This window comes from Mobula hypostoma, chromosome 31, assembly GCF_963921235.1.
Source record: "Mobula hypostoma chromosome 31, sMobHyp1.1, whole genome shotgun sequence".
Classification (NCBI taxonomy): Eukaryota; Metazoa; Chordata; class Chondrichthyes; order Myliobatiformes; family Myliobatidae; genus Mobula; species Mobula hypostoma.
In genome coordinates, this window is record NC_086127.1 from 7,043,000 (window position 1) to 7,066,798 (window position 23,799).

Below are 23,799 nucleotides of genomic sequence, written 5' to 3' on the forward strand. Positions count from 1 at the left end.
TTAGAGGGTAGTACAACTGATAAGGGTAAGGTGTATAAGAAAGGTTTGTCTTTGTTGAGAAAGGAATGTATTGAGGAACAGAAGGGAGATTCTGGAATGGTGGCTTTAAGTGAGATGGCCCTCACAGGAGAGGAGGTTCAGAGACAGTCAGTGGGATGTTACCTTAAAGATGGGATGTTGTTGAGGAAGTGGAGACCAGCCACTGTGCCTGCACGTCACGTGGTGGTTTTGAAAGGTTACAGGGCTGAAATTTTAAACATGGCGTAGAGTATGCCTTTGGGTGGACATCATTGTGTGCGAAATGGGAAAAATTGGGATGAGGGTTTCCCCTCCTTTTATTTATTGGTGGAGATTCGGTTCAGAAGGCAGTGAAGGGTAACTTGTTGGAACCTGTGTTCAGTTACAGGCCAAAAGGACCTTTGACCCGACTCAGAGAACTTTGGAAGGGATGTAGTCAGCTTTATGACTTTTCTAAGGAAAGTTTATAAAATGGTCTAGTCAAAATAAGACACTTGTTTACTAGAATTGCAGCTGGGAGAATTATTGAAGTACAAAATGGAATCATGAAATCTGATAATGGAATGGAAAAACATGTTTTCCTACTGAAGCTCGACTCACCAAGATGTCAGAATTCTATTGTTTTGAAAAATATTACTGATAAGGTTCATCAGTTGGACCCAAAGCCGAAAAGACAAGTAAAAGGACTAACTGGTGTTTTGAAATGGTGCACAGGTGCAGTGAATGACGTCATTATGAATTTCGCCCAGCTTATGAAATGGCATCTTCACAGACTGAACTTTGAGAAAAGTAAAATGGTTGAACAAGGAATTAGAAACAAGAAAGAACAAGGAAAGAGAATGGATGACTGTATTGATAGAGTGGGGAAGGCTAAATACATGATTAAGAATGACTTGTTAAAAGGATACCGGGGTGTTCCTGTAAAAGAGAGGGTTAAGGAGATATCAACATTTGTGACACAGTCTAGACTGTATGAATACAAGATTTTTACACTTTGGGATGAAGAATGCTCTAGAAACATTTCAAAGAATAATCAATTCTGTGATTGGAGGGTTAGAAAGCACAGGAGTTCATATCAATGAGCTAGTGGTCTGGAATGACACGTGGGAAGAGCATATTGCAGCAGCAGAGAAACGGTTTGACAGACTTTCCAAGGCCAATCTTACTGTGAACCTCGCTAAAAGTGAATTTGGCCATGCCACAGTTACATATCTGGGTTATGTGGTGGGCCAAGTCCAGCTGGCTTCTGTACAGGCCAAGGTTCAAGCGATTGCTGAAGTTCCTGTTCCAACCAGCAAGAAAGCTTTGAGAAGCTTTGAGCTTTTGGTTGGGTATTCTAGAAAATTGTGTAAGAAGTTTGCTGACATCACTCTCCCCCTAACAAAGCCTCTAGGGAAGAGTGAAGGGTTTGCATGGAATGACCTTTGCCGGGAGGCATTTGAATGTCTGGAAACTTTCCCGTGTTATCATCCTGTGCTCAAAGCCCTTGATTTTACAAAGCCATTTTCTATAACAACAGGCGCTAGTTACGAAGCTGCTGGGGCAGTACTGTTACAGAAGGGAGTGGATGACATTGAACATCCAGTAGCTTATTTCTCAAAGAACTTTAATTAACACCAGAAAAATTATTCAACTGTTGAAAAGGAATTGCTGGGACTTATTCTGGCTTTACAATATTTTGAGGCCTATGATCAGAGACCTCAAAACCTTTCTGTTGCTCTGAAACCACTTGTGGTTTAAATGGGTTATTATTCGCTGGTGTTTTGAAATAAAATGAAGGATAAGAACAGAAGGTTGTTAAATTGGAGTCTGGTATTGCAGGAAGGTGACTTAAAAATCAAACACGTAAAAGCTACTGATAACATCATAGCTGATTGCTTATCCCGATGTTAAGTTGAACATTGTAACCATTTTGGCTTTGTTATCTGATGTTTTTTTCCCTGTATTGTTTAAAACCCTGTGATGGACTTTAAAAAAAAAATCTTCCTCGACAATTTTTTTCCTTGAGGAAGGGGAGTGTGAGGGGATCCTGGAGTGCCCCTGTTAACTGTTTGAAGAAAGACATTTACTATTGATGGTTTGTTCGGAAAGGAGAGAGAAACGAAGATTAACAGTGGACTGTCACTTTAAGAGATTGGAAGTAACTTTGGATTTCTACTGAGTTTGGAGTTGGAGACAGCACCGAGCAGTTCGAAGGTTGCTATGGTGACAAAAGACTGGTTGTTGATGTCACTTTCAAGGACTTGTTGCCTGCTTGTATTCCTTTACAGACAAAGGAGGGAGAGACTCTTTGAATGACAGGTGATGCTCAGCCTGGTGAAATAAATAGGAGGTCAGATGATACAGACCTCAGACACATGATCTGGACACCGAATGAGCATTGTTGTGTCCGCAGAGAAAGTGGGTTTTGGAGGATCGATCAGGTGGATCGATCCAAGTTGCTATTCCAGTTTGTGGAGAAGGGGTTGACTGGTGGGGAGTTGTCTATGTGTCCACCCTTGCCTGGGTGATAGCTCCACCACAGAAGACCGGTCGCCCTGGTTAAAGTGACAGTCGGTGACTTGTAAAGGATTTCGGAGGGCGACGAGAAGATCGACGGTATCAGCTCACCTGAAGACTCAACTCCTCAACTCTCTCTCTCTCTCTCTCTCTCTCTCTCTCTCTCTCTCTCTCTCTCTCTCTCTCTCTCTCTCTCTCTCTCACTCTCTCTCTCTCTCCATCACTACTCAATTAAATACCACGAACGGAACTTTACTCAACATCGTAAGACTGTATCTTTTTACCCCTAGACTTAAAGAAGCTTGGTTTTTTCATACATATATATATTCCACACTTACTTTTATATTTAATCATTGCTAATCTGTTTGATTTATTTACATTTATATTACTGTATTGCGTAGTTACTAATAAATATTATTAGTTTATAGCAATACGAGACTCCAAAGTGTTTTCCATCTCTGCTGGTTCTTTATCTCCGTCACGGGGTACGTGACAATAAGGCTATCTTTACTAGCTGACCGCAGCTAGATCATTACATTAACGGGCCAACTGGGGAGCAACTGTGCAGAGATGACCATATGCCAGAGACAGCTACCGGTTATAGTCGACAGCAAGAGAGGAACGTTCAACCTCTTCAGTTTCCTGCTCACTTACTGGAAACAAGTTACCAAATCATATGAAATTACGACCTATCCCGTCCGTTAAGCTTTCCTGACACCACATTTAGTTTACAAATACACCCACCGATCCTCGACCGAGAGGGATGGAAGAATTCCGAACATTCAATTCACTCGGTCTGTTATTTGTCAGAGTGTGCTGCTGGCATGTGGAATTAATAACAGATCACAGCTGACCTGTGATCTTCGCGGCACATTCCGGTGCCCAACTACAACACTTCAAATCCTTTCTTGTCAAGAATCTGTGTTCTGCTGACTTAAATACTTGTAAAAAAATGTCCGCTTTTCCTTTCCTTTGTGGAAGACAAAATAATCTCATCTATCTTCGTCTATTTTAGCTCCCCTCATAGCAGCAGGCATATTCTCCACGGTCCTGTCAAGATGCCGCGAGATGTTGAATGTTTCCAGCAAATGATCAAGTCATTTACCTAAACATAAGCGTTTGAAGTATCATTTTCCATTCACCAAATAACAATGAATACAATAAACCTCCATACGTTCCCCCTTTAACTAATACCAGCGAATTCAGTCAATTTCCCCCATTCATCCAGTAACAGAGGATGCAATCATATCACCTCTAAATCCACTACGTCAGCAAAATGAAGTTAACGTTCACAGATATTTCCTCACAAGAGGAACCAGCTACCAATGGACAAACGCTTCTTTGAAATACGACCTACTGATTGTCATCCGCTCTGACCTATGGAAAACGACACTGTGCGCCGTGCTCTACATTAGTTTTCAGCAATATCTATACAATGGAACCAATACCTCCTTATATTTCCCGTCACTATAATTGGCAATGTGGGTGTATTTCCCAAGTACTCCTCTTACACCGCATACTGAAGTATACTCGGGGGTGGACAGATAGTGAAGGCCCGTCTAGTGAAATGATAAATAAAGCGAACCCTCCGTTTCCTCGGTCCGGGATCACTCAATCCCCGAGTGTGAAGGTGTCCGCCTCCTGCACCTGGGCGCATGGCCTGGGGATGTTTCGTGTCAGGGAAAAGCTCGACCTCTCCAGACTTGCTGCTGATTTGGAACTGTATGGAAAATGCGCCATTCATAAACACTTCCAACGGCACCGGACTTCCCGCAGCAAATGGTTAGATAATTGATCCAATAAGTTGAAGGAAATATTTAATTCCATCAAGAGCGAATTTGCCACAGTTTCTCTGTCTCATTTCAGTGTTTAAAAATGCCTTCCCACGGTGTAAAAGGAGGGTGAGGCAATCGTGGCTAACAAACGAAGTCAATGGCAACAAAGAGCATATCATAGACAAAAAATAGTTTACAGCTGAAGTGTTGGGAGGCCTTTAAAAACAACAGAAGGCTACTGTAAGTAATAAGCAGAGAAAACAATAAATATGTAAATAGGAGAGCTAATGATACAAAAGTGATTTTTTTTCCAGATATATGAAGTGTAAAAGAAAGATATGAGTAGATATTGGACCCCTAGGAAGTGATACTGGAGAGGTCAAAGAATTGGCGGATGAACTTTCTAAGTACTGGGCGTGCGGCATCACTGTGGAAAGCAATAGCAAAATAACAGAATGCCAAAGTGTCAGGGCTCTGAGGTGACTGTAATTGTTATAAGTAAGGAGAAGGTGCGTGGGAAGCTGAGAGATCTGAAGCTAGATAAAGTACCCGCTCCAGATGGCCTACACCCCAGGGCTCTGCGTTAGCTGAAGCGATTCAGGCGGCATCAGTAGCCATCTTGCAAGAAATGAAGACAACATTCTCCAAACATTACAGAAATTGAATCTTCTAAGTATTAATTGCTCGACATTAATTTTGTATTCTTAATCATTTTACAGATACATCAAGCGCTCGGCGTCAAAGACTGACCTCTAACTTGTCAGACGATACAGCTGCTGTGTTGAATTAGTAACAGGATATTCGCCCCCCCTCAATTCTCTTGCGCCATTCTCTATGATCCCAGCTCAGATGTGATCTCAGCAGTACATCCCTGCGACTGCTTGCAAAAACTTCACTCGCTTGCCCATCAAGAATCTTTGATCTGCGGAATTAAGCAGATTGAAAAAAAATCTTAGCTTCTTTTTTCCTCCCTTTGCGGGAGAGAATTCCAAACGTACACTAGTCCCAAGATGTAAAATCATTCCATTTATTTCCATCTGTTTCAGCTCTGCCGACAACAGTAAACATATTCTCCACATTCTTATCTAGACCCAGCGTGCAAGCACTCAACTCATTTATCTGAACACCAGTAGTTACAATCTCCTCTCATTCATCTAAATAACAGAGAATACAGTCAATTTATCCCATTCAGTCTGTGAGAACACATAAAGAATGATTACCTGTAATACTTCTAAGTAAGAGAAAACTAACTATGCTCATAGATATTTCCACACAAAAGGATACACACAAGCCAGCTTTCAATGCACTAAATCTTCTTTGAATAACGACTGACTGAGTGACGAACGCTCTGACTTAATGAAAACGATAATGCATGCGGCATCAACATTACTTCTCAGCAACAGCTATATAATGCAAACATTACCCTCCTTATATTTCCACTTACTTCAATTGGAAATGTAGTTGGATGTCCTAATTGCCCACAGAAGCATAGTCGGCAATGGACATATAATAACGGCCCCACTCGTGAGGGAATAAAAAAATAGCGAAGCCTTGGTTCTCCCGGTCCGGGAACAGTAAAGCCCAGAGCCCACCTCCTGCCTCTGGAAGCGTTGCCATGGGGATGGTTTGGCGCTCAGAAAAGCTTTTACCTCCCTAGACTTTGCTCTTTATTCGGAAAGTGTGGTGTTCCGAATAACACGTCCAAACTTCCGAGCACAATTGTTCCTGTTGAGTACACCTGTCAAAGGTGCATCCAGCTGCAGCTCCTGACAAACCCAGTTAGGGAACTGGAGCTGGAGCTGGATGAACTTCGGATCATTCGGGAGGCAGAGGCAGAAATAAACATAGAAACATAGAAAATAGGTGCAGGAGTAGGCCATTCGGCCCTTCGAGCCTGCACCGCCATTTATTATGATCATCCAATTCAGAACCCTGCACCAGCCTTCCCTCCATACCCCCTGACCCCCGTAGCCACAAGGGCCATATCTAACTCCCTCTTAAGCACAGCCAATGAACTGGCCTCAACTGTTTCCTGTGGCAGAGAATTCCACAGATTCACCACTCTCTGTGTGAAGAAGTTTTTCCTAATCTCGGTCCTAAAAGGCTTCCCCTCTATCCTCAAACTGTGGCCCCTCGTTCTGGACTTCCCCAACATCGGGAACAATCTTCCTGCATCTAGCCAGTCCAATCCCTTTAGGATTTTATCCGTTTCAATCAGATTCCCCCTCAATCTTCTAAATTCCAACGAGTACAAGCCCAGTTCATCCAGTCTTTCTTCATATGAAAGTCCTGCCATCACAGGAATCAATCTGGTGAACCTTCTTTGTACTCCCTCTATGGCAAGGATGTCTTTCCTCAGAATAGGGGACCAAAACTGCACACAATACTCCACGTGTGGTCTCACCAAGGCCTTGTACAAATGCAGTAGTATCTCCCTGCTCCTGTACTCGAATCCTCTCGCTATAAATGCCAGCATACCATTCGCCTTTTTCACCGCCTGCTGTACCTGCATGCCCACTTTCAATGACTGGTGTATAATGACACCCAGGTCTCGTTGCACCTCCCCTTTTCCGAATCGGCCACCATTCAGATAATAATCTGTTTTCCCGTTTTTGCCCCAAAGTGGATAGCTTCACATTTATCCACATTAAATTGCATCTGCCATGAATTTGCCCACTCACCCAACCTATCCAAGTCACCCTGCATCCTCTTAGCATCCTCCTCACAGCTAACAATGCCACCCAGCTTCGTGTCATCCGCAAACTTGGAGAAGCTGCATTTAATTCCCTCATCCAAGTCATTAATATATATTGTAAACAACTGGGGTCCCAGCACTGAGCGTTGCGGTACCCCACTAGTCACCGCCTGCCATTCTGAAAAGGTCCCGTTTATTCCCACTCTTTGCTTCCTGTGTGCTAACCAATTCTCCACCCACACCAATACCTTACCCCCAATACCGTGTGCTTTAAGTTTGCACACTAATCTCCTGTGTGGGACCTTGTCAAAAGCCTTTTGAAAATCCAAATATACCACATCCACTGGTTCTCCCCTATCCACTCTACTAGTTACATCCTCAAAAAATTCTATGAGATTCGTCAGACATGATTTTCCCTTCACAAATCCATGCTGACTTTGTCCAATGATTTCACCGCTTTCCAAATGTGCTGTTATCACATCCTTGATAATTGACTCCAGCAGTTTCCCCACCACCGACGTTAGGCTAACCGGTCTATAATTCCCCGGTTTCTCTCTCCCTCCTTTTTTAAAAAGTGGGGTTACATTAGCCACCCTCCAATCCTCAGAAACTAGTCCAGAATCTAACGAGTTTTGAAAAATTATCGCTAATGCATCCACTATTTCTTGGGCTACTTCCTTAAGCACTCTAGGATGCAGACCATCTGGCCCTGGGGATTTATCTGCCTTCAATCCCTTCAATTTACCTAACACCACTTCCCTACTAACATGTATTTCGCTCAGTTCCTCCATCTCACTGGTCCCTCTGTCCCCTACTATTTCTGGAAGATTATTTATGTCCTCCTTAGTGAAGACAGAACCAAAGTAATTATTCAATTGGTCTGCCATGTCCTTGCTCCGCATAATCAATTCACCTGTTTCTGTCTGCAGGGGACCGACATTTGTCTTTACCAGTCTTTTCCTTTTTACATATCTATAAAAGCTTTTACAGTCCGTTTTTATGTTCCCTGCCAGTTTTCTCTCATAATCTTTTTTCCCCTTCCTAATTAAGCCCTTTGTCCTCCTCTGCTGAACTCTGAATTTCTCCCAGTCCTCAGGTGAGCCACTTTCTCTGGCTAATTTGTATGCTCCTTCTTTGGAATTGATACCATCCCTAATTTCTCTTGTCAGCCACAGGTGCACTACCTTCCTTGATTTATACTTTTGCCAAACTGGGATGAACAATTGTTGTAGTTCATCCATGCTTTTAAGACATTTTCCACCTCTTACTTTCTGTTTATCACTGACGGTGCAAACAACTTCACTATCTTTAAATGCTTGCCATTGCATATCCACCGTCAATCCTTTAAGTGTCATTTGCCAGTCTATCTTAGCTAATTCACGTCTCATACCTTCAAAGTTACCCCTCTTTAAGTTCAGAACCTTTGTTTCTGAATTAACTATGTCACTCTCCATCTTAATGAAGAATGCCACAATATTATGGCCACTCTTACCCAAGGGGCCTCTCACGACAAGATCGCTAATTAACCCTTCCTCATTGCTCAAAACCCAGTCCAGAATAGCCTGCTCGCTAGTTGGTTCCTCGACATGTTGGTTCAAAAAACCATCCCGCATACATTCCAAGAAATCCTCTTGGATAGTTCGGGGGACAAATAAGAGGTTCTGTGGAAGAGATCGAGCATTCCGGATGGTCTGTTGCCTCCCTGGTGCCAAGGTCCGCCATATCTCGCATCGAGTTCTCAGTATTCTCAAGAGGGAGGGTGAGGAGTCAGATGTCGTGGTCCATGTAGGGACCAATGACGTAGGTAGGAAGAGTGAGGAGATCGTGAAAGGTGAGTTCAGGGAGTTAGGCGCCAAGTTAAAGGACAGGACCTCCAGGATAGCAATCTCAGGATTGCTACCAGTGCCACGTGCAGGCGGGTTTAGAAATAGTAAGATAGCGCAGATCAACACGTGGCTGAAGACATGGTGCAAGAGGGAGGGCTTCAGGTTTATAGATATTTGGGCAGTTTTCCAGGGAAGGTGGGTCCTGTTCCGGGGGGACGGTTTACATCTGAACTGAAGGGGGACAAATATTCTTGCAGGTAGGTTTTCTAGAGAGACTTCAGTGGATTTAAACGAGATACACGCGGGGAGGAAAACCAGAGTGCAGGAGAAGATGTCGGGGAGAAGGAAGAAAAAGGAGATAGTGAAGTTGTTTGCACCGTCAGTGATAAACAGAAAGTACGAGGTGGAAAATGTCTTAAATGCATTTATTTTAATGCTAGGAGCATTGTAAGGAAGGTGGATGAGCTTAGAGCATGGACTCATACCTGGAAGTATGATGTTGTAGCAATTAGTGAAACATGGTTGCAGAAGGGGTGTCATTGGCAACTAAACATTCCTGAATTTCGTTGCTTCAGGTGTGATAGAATGGGAGGGACAAGAGGGGGAGGTGTTGCATTGCTTGTCAGAGAAAATATTACAGCGGTGCTCTGGCAGGATAGATTAGAGGGCTCGTCTAGGGAGGCTAATTGCGTGGAATTGAGGAATGGGAAAGGTGTAGTACGACTTATAGGGGTGTTTTGCAGACCACCTACTGGAGAGCGAGAATTGGATGAGCAAATTTGTAAGGAGATAGCAGATATTTGTAGCAAGCACAAAGTTGTCATTGTGGGAGATTTCAATTTTCCACACATAGACTGGGAAGCCCATACCGTAAAAGGGCTGGATGGTTTGGAGTTTGAAAAATGTGTGCAGGATTGTTTTTTGCAGCAATACATAAAGGGACCAACTAGAGAAGGCGCAGTGCTGGATCTCTTGTTAGGGAATGAGATAGGTCAGGTGACGGAGGTATGCGTTGGGGAGCACCTCATGTCCAGTAATCACAATGCCATTAGTTCCAATATAATTATGGAGAAGGATAGATTTAGACCTGGTGTTGAGATTTTTGATTGGAGAAAGGCTAACTTTAAGGAGATGAGAAAGGATTTAGAAGGAGTGGATTAGGACAAATTGGTTTATTGGAAGGATGTAATAGAGAAATATAGGTCACTTAAAGGTGAAATTTTGAGGATACAGAATCTTTCTGTTCCTGTTAGGTTGAAAGGAAAGGTTAAAAGTTTGAGAGAGCCATGGTTTTCAAGGGATATTGGAAAATTGTTTCGGAAAAAGAGAGATATCTACAACAAATATAGGCAGCATGGAGAATATGAGGTGCTCGAGGAATATAAAGAATGTAAAAAGAATCTAAAGAAATAAATTAGGAAGGCTAAAAGAAGATACGAGATTGCTTTGGTAAGTAGCGTGAAAATAAATCCAAAGGGTTTCTTTAGTTATATTTATAGGAAAAGGATAGTGAGGGATAAAATTGGTCCCTTAGAGAATCAGAGTGGACGGCTATGTGCGGAGCCAAAAGAGATGAGGATATGTTGAACAATTTATTTTCTTCGGTATTCACTAAGGAGAAGGGTATTGAATTGTGTAAGGTAAGGGAAACAGGTAGGGAAGTTATGGAAACTATGATGATTAAAGAAGAGGACGTATTGGCGCTATTAAGGAATATAAAAGTAGATAAGTCTCCGGGTCCTGACAGGATATTCCCTGGGACATTGAGGGAAGTTAATGTGGAAATAACAGAGGCTCTGACAGAAATATTTCAAATGTCATTAGAAATGGGGATGGTGCTGGAGGATTGGCGTATTGCTCATGTTATTCTATTGTTTAAAAAGGGTTCTAAGAGTAAACCTAGCAATTATCGGCTGTAAGTTTGACGTCAGTTGTGGGTAAATTAATGGAAAGTATTCGTAGAGATGGCATATATTATTATCTGGATAAACAGGGTCTGATTAGGAACAGTCAACATGGATTTGTGCGTGGAAAGTCATGTTTGACCAATCTTATTGAATTTTCTGAAGCGATTACGTAGAAAGTTGACGAGGGTAAAGCGGTGAATGTTGTTTATATGGACTTCAGTAAGGCCTTTGTAAAGGTTGTATGGGGAAGATTCGTTAGGAAGGTTCAATGGTTAGTTATTAATCTTGAAGTAATAAAACAGTGGCTGGATGGAATACGCCAGAGAGTGGTGGTGGATATCTGTTTATCACGTTGGAGGCTGGTGACTGGTGGTGTGCCTCAGGGATCTGTACTGGGTCCAATGTTGTTTGTCATATACATTGATGATTTGGATGATGGGGTGGTAAATTGGATTAGTAAGTATGCAGTTGATACTAAGATAGGTGCCGTTGTGGATAATGAAATAGGCTTTCAAAGCTTGCAGAGAGATTTAGGCCAGTTAGGAGAGTGGGCAGAAAGATAGCAAATGGAGTTTAATGCTGATAAGTGTGAAGTGCTACATTTTGGTAGGACTATTCAAAATAGGACATAGATGGTAAATGGTAGGGCATTGAAGAATGCTGTAGAACGGAGGGATCTAGGAATAATGGTGCATAGTTCCCTGAAGGTGGAATCTCATGTGGATAGGGTGGTGTAGAAAGCTTCTGGTTTGCTGGCCTTTATTAATCAGAGCATTGAGTGTAGGAGTTGGGATGTAATGTTATAATTGTATAAGGCATTGGTAAGACCAAATTTGGAGCATTGTGTACAATTCTGGTCACCGAATTATAGGAAAGATGTCAACAAAATAGAGAGAGTACAGAGAAGATTTACTAGAATGTTACCTTGGTTTCAGCACCTAGCTTACAGAAAAAGGTTGAACAAGTTAGGTCTTTATTCTTTGGAGCGAGAAAGGGGGACTTGATAGAGGTATTTAAATTTATGAGGGGACAGACAAAGTTGACGTGGATAGGTTTTTTTTCCATTGAGAGTTGAGGAGATTCAAACAAAAGGACATGAGTTGAGAGTTAGGGGGGCAAATGTATAGGGATAACACGAGGGGGAACTTCTTTACTCAGAGATTGGTAGCTGTGAGGAACGGGCTTCCAGTACAAGTGTTAGAGGCAGACTCGACATTGTCTTTTAAGGTAAGGTTGGATAGCTATAGGGACAGGAAAGGAATGGAGTGCTCTCGGTTGAGCGCAGGTCGGTGGGACTATGTGAGAGTAAGCATTCGGCGTGGACTAGAAAGTCCGAGATGGCCTGTTTCCGTGCTGTAATTGTTATATGGTTATACAAAGCATCGGTTCCCGCCGGACATGTTCTGGGAGTTGATCCAACGAGTAGAAAGCAAAAATTAATTCCTTCAAAAGCAAATTTGCCGCATTTCAAATATTTAATAATCCGTTATTTTCTCAATCTCATTTAAGAGTTCTTAATATTGCCCAAGCATTTTTCCATTGAGTAAAAGGAGAATGGGGCAAACGTGGCTAACAAAGGAAGTCAATGGCAACACGAAAAAGAAATACAGGACATATCATAAAGCAAAAAATATTTAGAGGCTAAAGTATTGGGAAACATTTAAAAAGATAGCAGAAGGCAACTAAAAGTAATAAGGAGTGAACAAATAAAAATAAAGGGATGATAGCCAATAATATTAAAGAGGATAATTTTGGGATACATCATGTAATACATCCTAAAATAGAGAAGAGAGTGGATATTGTGCCCTTGGGAAGTAAGGCTGGAGAGGTCGTAATAGGGGACAAAGAAATGGGGGATGAACTTACTAAATAACTTATTTCAGGAGTCACTGTGGAGAACAATAGCAATTTGTCAGAATGCAAAGTTTTCGAAAAGGGGCGGAAGTGAACGTACTTACCATGACTAAGAAGAAGATGCCGGAGAGGCTGAAAATTTGCAGTTATATAACTTAGCTGGACAAGATGCACTACACCCCGAGGATTCTGCTGGAGTTAGCTGAAGAGATTATAGAGGCATTAGTAGAGATCTTTCAATAAACAGAAACATAAAGCCAAAAAATTAAGTAAATTGATCTTCTAAGTATTGGTTGTTGTTCAATATCAATTCTTTATTGTTAAACACAAGAGCCTCATTGCCTCACACTGCACTCCCTCTGACTGGACGAGGCTCATTTATTTTGTCAACACAGGCAAAATGCTGAAGGAACCCACCAGGTCTTGCAGCATCTATGGAAATGAGTCGCGTTTCGGGACAAAACCCTTGATCAGGACAAGAGAAAAAATGATCATGTTTCACACGAACTTCATAATGAACTTCCAATCTCTTTACTTCACATATTTCTTTATGCTTCTTCCTTCTACCCCTCCCCCACAGTTTCTTAATCTGTCCGTCGTCTTTCTTTTCATGTACTGTTGAAGGGTCTCTGCCGGAAACATCGACTATACTCTGATCACATCCAAGATATCCTGAATGGGAGGGAGAGGAGCCAGAGGTCGTGGTACATACAGGTACCAATGACATAGGTAGGAAAAGGGGAGAGGTCCTGAAAGGACAATATCGGGAGTTAGGAAGGGAGTTGAGAAAAAGCACCGCAAAGGTAGTAATCTCGGGATTACTGCCTGTGCTACGCGACAGTGAGAGTAGGAATACAGTGAGGTGGAGGATAAATGCGTGGCTGAGGGATTGGAGCAGGGGGCAGGGATCCAAGTTTTTGAATCATTGGGACCTCTTTGGGCGCATGTGTGACCTGTACAAAAAGGAGGGGTTACACTTGAATCCTAGGGGGACCAATATCCTGGCGGGGAGATTTGCGAGAGCTACTGAGGTGACTTTAAACTAGAATGGTTGGGGGGTGGGAATCAAATTAAAGCGACTAGGAGAGAGGAGGTTAGTTCACAAATAGAGAAATCTAGTAGACAGTGTGTGAGGGAGGATAAGCGGGGACAGAGATCTGGAGCACTCAGACCGAGATGTAGGGGACAAGGAAGAAAAAGATAACGAAATTATTTGCTCCATTAAGGGCAAAAAGAGAGTAAGAGGTGGAGAGTTTCTTAAATGCTTCTATTTTAATGCTAGGAGCATTGTAAGAAAGGTGGATGAACTTAGAGCATGGATTGATACCTGGAAATATGATGTGTAGCTATCAGTGAAACGTTGTTGCAGGAGGGGTGTGATTGGCAACTAAATATTACAGGATTTCGTTGCTTAAGGTGTGATAGAATAGGAGGGAAAAGAGGGGGAGGTTTTGCATTGCTTGTCAGAGAAAATATAACAGCGGTGCTCTGTCGGGATAGATTAGTGGACTCGTCCAGGGAGGCTATTTGGGTGGAACTGAGGAATAGGTAAGGTGTAGTGTCGCTTATAGGGGTGTATTATAGACCACCTAATGGGGACCGAGATCTGGAGGAGCAGATTTGTAAGGAGATAGCAGATATTTGTAGTAAGCGCAAGGTTGTGATTGTGGGAGATTTTAATTTTCCACACATAGACCGGGAAGCCCATACTGTAAAAGGGCTGGATGGTTTGGAGTTTGTAAAATGTGTGCAGGATAGTTTTTTGCAGCAATACATAGAGATACCAACTAGAGAAGGGGCAGTGTTGGATCTCCTGTTAGGGAATGAGATAGGGCAGGTGACGGAGGTTTGTGTTGGGGAGCACTTTGGGTCCAGTGATCACAATGCCATTAGTTTCAACATGATTATGGAGAAGGATAGGACTGCACCCAGGGTTGAGATTTTTGATTGGAGAAAGGCTAACTTTGAGGAGATGCGAAGGTACTTAGAAGGAGTAGATTGATGCAATTTGTTTTATGAGAAGAATGTAGTAGAGAAATGAAGGTCATTTAAAAGTGAAATTTTGAGGGTACAGAATCTTTACGTTCCTGTTAGGTTGAAAGGAAAGATTAAAAATTTCAGAGAACCATGGTTTTCAAGGGATATAGGAAACTTGGTTCGGAAAAAGAGAGGGCTTTACAATAAATATAGGCAGCTTGGAGTTAATGAGGTGCTCGAGGAATATAAAAAATGTAAAAAGAATCTTAAGAAATAAATTAGAAAAGCTAAAAGAAGATACGAGACAGCTTTAGCAAGTAGGGTGAAAATAAATCCCAAGGGTTTCTACAGTTATATAAATAGCAAAAGGATAGTGAGGGATAAAATTGGTCCTTTAGAGAATCAGAGTCGACGGTTATGTGCGGAGTCAAAAGAGATGGGGGAGATTCCGAACAATTTCTTTTCTTCGGTATTCACTAAGGAGAAGGATATTGAATTGTGTAAGGTAAAGGAAACAAGAAGGGTAGTAATAGAAATCATGAAGATTAAAGAAGAGGCAGTACTGGCCCTTTTAAGGAATATAAAAGTGGATAAGTCTCCGGGTCCGGACAAGATGTTCCCTAGGACCTTGAGGGAAGTTAGTGTGGAAATAGCAGGGGCTCTGACAGAAATATTTCAAATGTCATTAGAAATGGGGATGGTGCTGGAGGATTGGCGTATTGCTCATGTTGTTCCATTGTTTAAAAAGGGTTCTAAGATTAAACCTAGCAATTATCCGCCCGTGAGTTTGATGTCAGTGGTGGGTAAATTGATGGAAAGTATTCTTAGGGATGGTATATATAATTATCTGGATATACAGGGTCTGATTAGGAACAGTGAACATGGATTTGTGCGTGGAAGACCATGTTTGACAAATCTTATTGAATTTTTTGAAGAGGTTACGAGGAAAGTTTACGAGGGTAAAGCAGTGGAGACGCCAGAGAGTAGTGGTGGATAACTGTGTGTCAGATTGGAGGACGGTGTGTAGCGGTGTGCCTCAGGGATCTGTACTGGGTCCAATGTTGTTTGTCATATATATTAATGATCTGGATGATGGGGTGGTAAATTGGATTAGGAAGTATGCGGAAGATACTAAGATAGGTGGCGTTGTGGATAATGAAGTAGGTTTTCAAAGCTTGCAGAGAGATTTAGGCCAGTTAGAAGAGTGGGCTGAAAGATGGCAGATGGAGTTTAATGCTGAAAAATGTGACGTGTTACATTTTGGGAGGACTAATCAAAATAGGGCGTACGTGGTAAATTGTAGGGCACTGAGGTATGTTGTAGAACAGAGGGATCTAGGGATAATGGTGTATAGTCCCTGAAAGTGGAATCTCATGTGGATCGGGTGGTGAAGAAAGCTGGCCTTTATTAATCAGAGCATTGAATATAGGAGTTGGGATGTAATGTTAAAATTGGACAAGGCATTGACAAGGCCAAATTTGGAGTATTGTGTACAATTCTGGTCACCGAATTATAGGAAAGCTGTCAACAAAATAGAGAGAGTACAGACAAGATTTACTAGAACGTTACCTGGATTTCATCTCCTAAGTTACAGAGAAAGGTTGAACAAGTTGGGTCTTTATTCTTTGGAGCATAGAAGGTTGAGGGAGGACTTGATAGAGGTGTTTAAAATTATGAGGGGGATAGATAGAGTTGATGTGGATAGGCTTTTTCCATTGAGAGTCGGGGAGATACAAACAAGAGACAATGAGCTGAGATTTGAAGGGCAAATGTTTAGGGGTAACATGAGGGAGAACTTCTTTACTCAGAGAGTGCTAGCTGTGTGGAACGAGCTTCCAGCAGAAGTGGTTGAAGCAGGTTCGATGTTGTCGTTTAAAGTTAAATTGGATAGATATATGGACAGGAAAGGAATGGAGGGTTATGGGCTGAGTGCAGGTCGGTGGGACTAGGTGAGAGTAAGAGTTCGGCACGGACTAGAAGGGCCGAGATGGCCTGTTTCCGTGCTGTAATTGTTATATTGGTAAATGGTTATACACTTTTCCACAGATGCTGTCTGGCCTGCTGAGTTCCTCCAGTATTTTGTGTGTTTTGCTTAGACTTCCAGCATCTGCAGATTCTCTTATTTGTTGATTTATTTTCTGTTGTTCATCAGTATTTCCTTGATACCAGAGAGGCTTCCCGTCAAACCGTTTTGTCCACCCTACTGAATTTTAATACCGGTAACAAGAAGTGAAAAACCGTACCATATTCAACTGTATTTTAACATGATGTGAAGATATATGGAGGGACAGGTAGTTTTGAGGAAGTAGAGAGCATACAGAAGTTAGACCGATTAGGATAATGGACAAAGGAATAGACAGTCAGGAAATGTATGGTCATGAGTTTTGTTTGAAGGAATTATTGGGTTGATTATATTCTAAATGGAGATAAAATACAAAGAAATCGTGTGCAAAGGGGCCTTGGAAGTCCTTCTGCAGGTTAATTCGCAGGATGAGTATGCGGTGAGGAAGGTAAATGCAACGTTTGCTTTCGTTTCAAGAAGACTAGAATATAAAAGTTGAATCAATTTTAAAACATTGTAAAACACTGATGAGGCCTCATTTGGAGAATTGCGAGCAGTTATGGGCAACTTATCTTGGAAAGCAGGTGCTGAATCTGCAGAGGGTTCAAAGGAGGTTCACGAAAAAGATTCCAGGATTGTCACATGGAAAGCGTTTAATGCTCTGGGCCTGTATTCATTAGAATTCAGAAAAATGAGGGGTGACCTCATTGAAACCTATCGAATGGTGAAAGCATGTGGAGAAGGTGTTTCCTATGGTGAGTGAGTCCAAGACCAGAAGACACAGCCTGAGAATAGAGGGGCGTCTTTTAGCACGGAGATCGGGGTGAACTTCTTTAACCAGCGAGTTATGGACCAGTGGTATTATTGCCACAGGCATCTGTGCAGGCCAAATCTTTACGTATATTTAAGGCAGAGGTTGATAGACTATTGACTGTTCAGGGCATGAAGGGATCACAGTGAGAAAGCAGGAGATTGGGGCTGAGAGGAAAATTTGATCAGCCATGCTGAAATGGCGGATGGTTGATAGGTCAAATGGCATAATTCTTTTCTTTCATCTTATGCCATTGATAAATTTGTTATTTGTTTTTAACATGTATAGGATCGAAATATGTACGGTCTCCAACGTTCCATCCAATTATTTTATTTTTACAGCTGCGTGAAACGGCCTTTGCTCTGTACTGGAATTATTTTAAATGGCCTGAAAAAACGCAAGTGTGTGCGCATTTTTCCGTAATATGTATCTGTGAATATTTAGAATGAAAATTGAAATGAATAATATGATTAACTTCATTAAGTTAAGGTTATAATAAAAAAAAAGCAAAGAAAAACCGTCATGGTTTGTAACCGTTTACTGACTGCGTCCAATCCCATCTGCGCTGCAGTATATGCTACGTGCGTGGGAGCTCTTAATTACAGTGCAGCCGCACACTAGAGCAGCGGCGGTCTCTTTCTCTGCATTATTCTACCCTCATAACAGTGCTTGGACCACTGCCTTGTCAGCGACAACCTGTTGTTGGAAGCAGGGGAATCGGCGATTATTAAGCATAGATCTCATACACGCTCATGTTGGAGATGGCGGAGGGGTTGTCTCGGTGGGAAATGTAACCAATGGCCGTTTCATTAGGTAGACATGTATACCAGCTTGTTAATGCGAAGCAGCTAATCACCTGGCAGGAACTCAAAACATTAAATCACGCAGAAATGATCAATAAATATAAATGTTGCTCAGGCCAAATATCAGGGTGGGGAAACAATGTGATCCAACTGCCTTTCACCGTGGACTGATTGTTGGTGCCAGACATGATGGTTTCAGGACCTTAGAAAATCTTCAGTCCCTGCGACCTTCACGTCCAAAGAGCTCCGTTTACAGAGAATATTGCTTAAAAAACATATGAAGTGCGCGGCGGTTCCGTGGTGAAAATACCTTGCTACTGAAAGACATCAAGGAGATTGGCCAGACGGATTCAATCCGACAGGTTTGCGACAGTAACTCAAGTAACTTCGCCTTATAATGGTCGTGTGCAGAAGAGCAACAGTGAACGCGTGGCATGCTGAACATTGAAGTGGACGGGCTGCAGTAGTAGACGACCCCGAACTCAGTGTCCACTTTATTAGGTACAGGAGGAACAGAATAAAGCGCCCGCTGTGAGAACACTTAGATATATTTATCGACAGACTGTGAATTCACTTCGAGAAGCTTTATTTAAACTTCACTGCCAGATGTATCCCGTCTTTGATAAAAGGATAAAAACCCACAGATCGATAAAGCCGTCCAATTTTAGAGACGGTATTGAACTCCTATAATCACTAGAAATACTGCCGTGACAACTGGGCGCATTGAAACACCATAACATTTCCCCATATAGTCTCTGTCCTTACCTGGCGCTGAACTCCTGAGTCTGCTTTCAGGGAATCGGACCATCCGAATTTTATGGCCCTAACAGTAAGGGAACACACCCTGAGCAATGTTCAGTTGATAACTCGCTCATAAACCTGAACATCACCTCAGTCAGCGTGTAAAGAGAAGATCCTGTTCCACAACGCTTATGCTAAACCGCACAAGGACTATCTTCGCTTGAGTGCGTATTCTTAACATGTGGTTAGAGTCCGAACTGCTCTTTCAGTGCATGATGGCAATTAATAACTTTCACTCGAAAATCTGACCTGCTCCCGCGAGAAATCACTACCCGCATCTCGGTTCGGTTCAGTTGGTGTCGTCGCTATGATTTATTGTTCACCTTGGCACCAGTTTATTGTCAGACCGTAAACTCCAGCGACAGCTCGGTGCAAAGGCCGCTGTGGGTTTATTGTACAGAGCGAGTGGAAGTGAGAGCTCTGTCAACTGTGATGAAAAATATTATGCCTTTGGAGTAAATTTTTCTTATGAGCACTGGACATCTCCTTTCTCCAGATTTAATTCTATGCCTATTGACTGGACCTGCACTGATTTCTAGGTCAGCCCGTTCATAAAGCCATCTTCTGCAGTTGTCGGCTGGTGGGCCATTACAGTAATGGGACAACTGGGGAGGAAATGTAGCATCTCTCCAAGATAGCTACCGGTCAAAGTCGACAGCAAGATAAGACCGCCATTCTCCCCCAGTTTACTGCTCACTTACTGGAAACAAGATACCTCGTCACAGCAGCAATCATATCAAATTTCGATCATTTCCCGCCGGGAATTTGCCTAATGTAATTTTTTTAATGCATGCGCCTACCTTTCAGCATCAGAGATCGGTGGAAAAACCACGAACGTTAAATTAACTGGATCTGTTATTTCTCAGAGTGTCCTGCTGGTATGTTGAATTAGTATCAGGACATTCGGCCTCTTAGTCCTGTTTCACCATTCTACATTATGACAGACGGACTGTGATCTCAGCCGCCCAATCTGCCACCACATGAATGACTACACTCCCTTGCCTGTTATAAGTGTGATCTGCCGAATTAAACACATCGGAAAAAAAACTCTGCTTCTCTTTTCCGTTGAGGAAAAGAATTTCAAAGCCACACCCGCCCCGCCAAGTAAAAAAAAAACATCTCAGCTCTCTTCATCTGTTTCAGGTTCCTGCCTAGCAGCAAACATATTCTGCACATTCCTGTACAGATGCCGCGTCATGTTGTATATTCCGAGCAACCGTGTAATTCATTTATCTGCACAATGTACCAATCGTTCGTTGAACTAAGACATCGGCCTGCCATAAAGAAAACGACACCACCTGCGTCGATCCACATTTGGTCGGAGCAACAGTGCCATATAATGGAGCTATCGCCTCTTTACATTTCCTATCACTCTCATCGGCAATGTGAATGGATTTCCTCCCCACTCCCCCAACCCCCATGCCCACCTACTGGTTTAGTCGGTTATGAACAGGTAGTAATGTCCTCATCTCTGAAGGAATACATAACAGGCCATATAATACAACTATCGGCTCTATACATTTCCTGTCACACTCGTCGGCAATGTGGGTGGATTTCCTCCCCACTCCCCCAACCCCCATACCCACCTACTGGTATAGTCGGTGACGGACAGGTAGTAATGTCCTCATCTCTGAAGGAATACATAACAGGCCATATAATACAACTATCGGCTCTATACATTTCCTGTCACACTCGTCGGCAATGTGAGTGGATTTCCTCCCCACTCCCCCAACCCCCATACCCACCTACTGGTATAGTCGGTGACGGACAGGTAGTAATGTCCTCATCTCTGAAGGAATACATAACAGGCCATATAATACAACTATCTCCTCTATACATTTCCTGTCACACTCGTCGGCAATGTGGGTGGATTTCCTCCCCACTCCCCCAACCCCCATACCCCCCTACTGGTATAGTCGGTGACGGACAGGTAGTGACGTCGTCATCTCTGAAGGAATAAATAAAGTGAGGTCAAGGATCACTAAAGCGCAAAGTGTGGAAGGCTCCGCCTCCTGTTGCTGGATGCACAGACCATGGGGCGGTTCGGGGCGGTGAAAAGCTCCCTCGTCCCCAGCCTTTGACACATAAGACCTTACACATTCCGAATTTTTTTCTGACTTTGCTTGACGGCAGTCTGTACTAGAGCATTTCACAGAGTTCCTATTCTTTGGATAAGACAAAACTCCTGCTTACCTCTGTCCTAAAAGGTCGCCCCTCAGCTCTGAGGCTGTGCCAGCTGGTTCTGGATCCCCGAGCAGAGGTAACATCCTATCCAAATGCACCCTATCTAGTCCTTTCAACCTTCAGTAGGTTTCAATGACACTCCTGCATTCTTCTTAATTCCAGTGAGTACAAGCCCAAAGCTGGCAAATGCTCCTCATATGTTAACCCCTTCATTCCGGGAATCATCTTCTTTTAACTGCTCTGGCTCTCTCCAATGACAACACATTTTCTTCCGAGATTTGGGGCCCCAGACTGTTGACAATACGCCAATGCGGCCTGACTAGTGTCTGACAAACCTCAGCAGTACCTCCTTACTTTTATATTTTATTCCCGTTGAAAAAACATGCAAAATTACATTTGTCTTCTTTACTGAAAACCTAAACTGTAACTTAACTTTCTCTGGCAGTCTTGCACGAGGACTCCCAAGTCCCTCAGCGCCTCTGATGTTTGAACCTTCTCCCCATTTAGATAATAGTCCGCACGATTGTTCCTATTCCCAAAATGTATTATCATGCATTTCCCAATTCCGTATTCCATCTACCACCTTTTTGCCTATTCTTCCAATTTGTCTAATTTCTGCTGCAGTAGGATTGCTTCCTCAGCACTACCTACCCCTTCAGCTCTCTTCGTACCGTCCGCAGACTCCCGGTCTAATGACGTGGGAGAGAATACTCTTTCCACTACTACGATTTTTCCTGCAACTTTATTTTTCTAAAGAAGGAATTTTCCATTATCTTTGTCGGGGCTATTTCTTTACCGCAGCCATTATTAATACTCTTTAGAGATTGCCTGACCGGCGTCATTTGCATAACCAGGACATGTGACAGGCACCAGCTGCTCATACAACCATCCACCACTTAGTCCAGTGGCTTCACGTGACCCTGATAGGGGAGGGGAGTTAAGTAGGTGCTACATCTTGGCTAAGAGTGACTTTGTTTGTGGCGGGAAAGAGCGTCTTACTTTCTTACATCTCCTTCGGTGCCGATGTAACTGAAACATTGGACTGAAACATATTCAAAATATATTTGATAATCGTGATTAATATACACACACAGTGACATTGCACGATCTGCAATATTCCCTCTAATTTTCTTCACAGCTGCGCAGACCAGCCATGGCTCTGAGCAGGAAATGCTACGTTGTCTGATAGTGATGCGGTTTTAGATGTGGTATTTCTGTAACATGCATCGATGAATATTTAGAATTATTAAAAAAAAATTCACATACTTTTCATTTTATTTATTAATTGAGGGGTATAATACAACACTGTAGAATAAATAAAAGCTTAAAGGTTTCAGAATTTTTTTCTAACTGTGTTACATTGCATCTGCACGGCAGCAAGAGCTACGTGCACGGGAACATTTTAGTTACAGCGCGACCACGTTAGAAACAGAGAATCGTCAATAATTAGACACACATATCATCCGTGCTCAGTTTCGAGATGGGGGGACTTGCCTAACTGTGAAATACACTCAGTGACCACATTGTTATACACCGATATATTAGCCCGTTAATGTGAATCAGCTTATCATGTGACAGCAGCTCAAAGCATGAAAGGAACATGTCGACATGGTCAAAAAGTTCAAGCTGAGCATCAGATGGGGAGGAAATGTTTTCTTCGTGACTTTTCCATCAGAGTGATTGTTGGTGCCGGACGGTGTGGGTTAATTATCTTAGAAATTGCTCACCTCCTGGGATTTTCACGCAAAAAAATGGATCAATTTGCAGAGAATGATGCGAGAAACAAGCGAACAAAAAAATCCAATGAGCGGCAGTTCTGTGATTGAAAATGCCTTGATAATGAGAGAGATGAAAGAGAAAGGCCTGGCTGATTCAATCTGACAGGAAGGCGGCAGTAACTAAAATAACCACGCGTTGCAAAAGCAGTGGGCAAAGAACTGCACTAAGCGCGTAGCATGTGTAATATTGAAGGTGACAGGATACAGCAGGACCAGGATCATATACTAATCATGTGGGAGCAGCTCAAAGCATTAAGTGTTGCAGATATGGTCAAAAAGTTCAACTGTTGTTCAGGCTAAGCATCAGATGGGGAAGAAATGTGATCAATGTGACTTTGACACTGAATTGATTATTGGTGGCAGACAGGATGGGCTGAATACCTCAGGAACTACTCATCTCCCGGGATCATTTTACCAACAGCCTGTAAGATTTATTTAAGGATTAGAGAAAATATCTCACTGGCAGATGTAATCCGTTTTGGCTAAAATAAAACATGTACACATGCAGATCGGTAAAGCCGCGCAATTTTAAAACAAAATTGAACTGGTAGAACCATAGAAACCATAGAAACCATAGAAACTACAGCACAGAAACAGGCCCTTTGGCCCTTCTTGGCTGTGCTAAACCACTTTCTGCCTAGTCCCACTGACCTGCACACGGACCATATCCCTCCATACACCTCCATACACCTCCCATCCATGTATCTGTCCAATTTATTCTTAAATGTTAAAAAAGAACCTGCATTTACCACCTCGTCTGGCAGCTCATTCCACACTCCCACCACTCTCTGTGTGAAGAAGCCCCCCCT

The 23,799-nt window shown here is 42.6% G+C and overlaps 1 protein-coding gene across 4 annotated transcripts in view; it reads right to left on the reverse strand.

The window, feature by feature from the left end:
• The window catches only part of LOC134339991 (NACHT, LRR and PYD domains-containing protein 3-like), a 53,704-nt gene extending 34,286 nt beyond the window's left edge, over nucleotides 1–19,418 (reverse strand). Inside the window, exons 1-3 of one of the 4 annotated variants that reach the window (XM_063036831.1) lie at nucleotides 18,993–19,417; nucleotides 12,679–12,776; nucleotides 5,043–5,214 (exon numbers count right to left, since the gene is read on the reverse strand). Coding sequence is in view for 1 of the 4 variants with exons in the window: in XM_063036830.1 (XP_062892900.1) it covers nucleotides 18,993–19,035 (43 nt within the window). In the remaining 3 variants the exon portion in view is untranslated. Of the gene's footprint in view, nucleotides 1–5,042; nucleotides 5,215–12,678; nucleotides 12,777–18,537; nucleotides 18,808–18,992 lie in introns of those variants that run through there. The other 3 variants (XM_063036832.1, XM_063036833.1, XM_063036830.1) reach the window with 3 other exon arrangements.
• Between the last annotated feature and the right edge of the window lie 4,381 nt (nucleotides 19,419–23,799).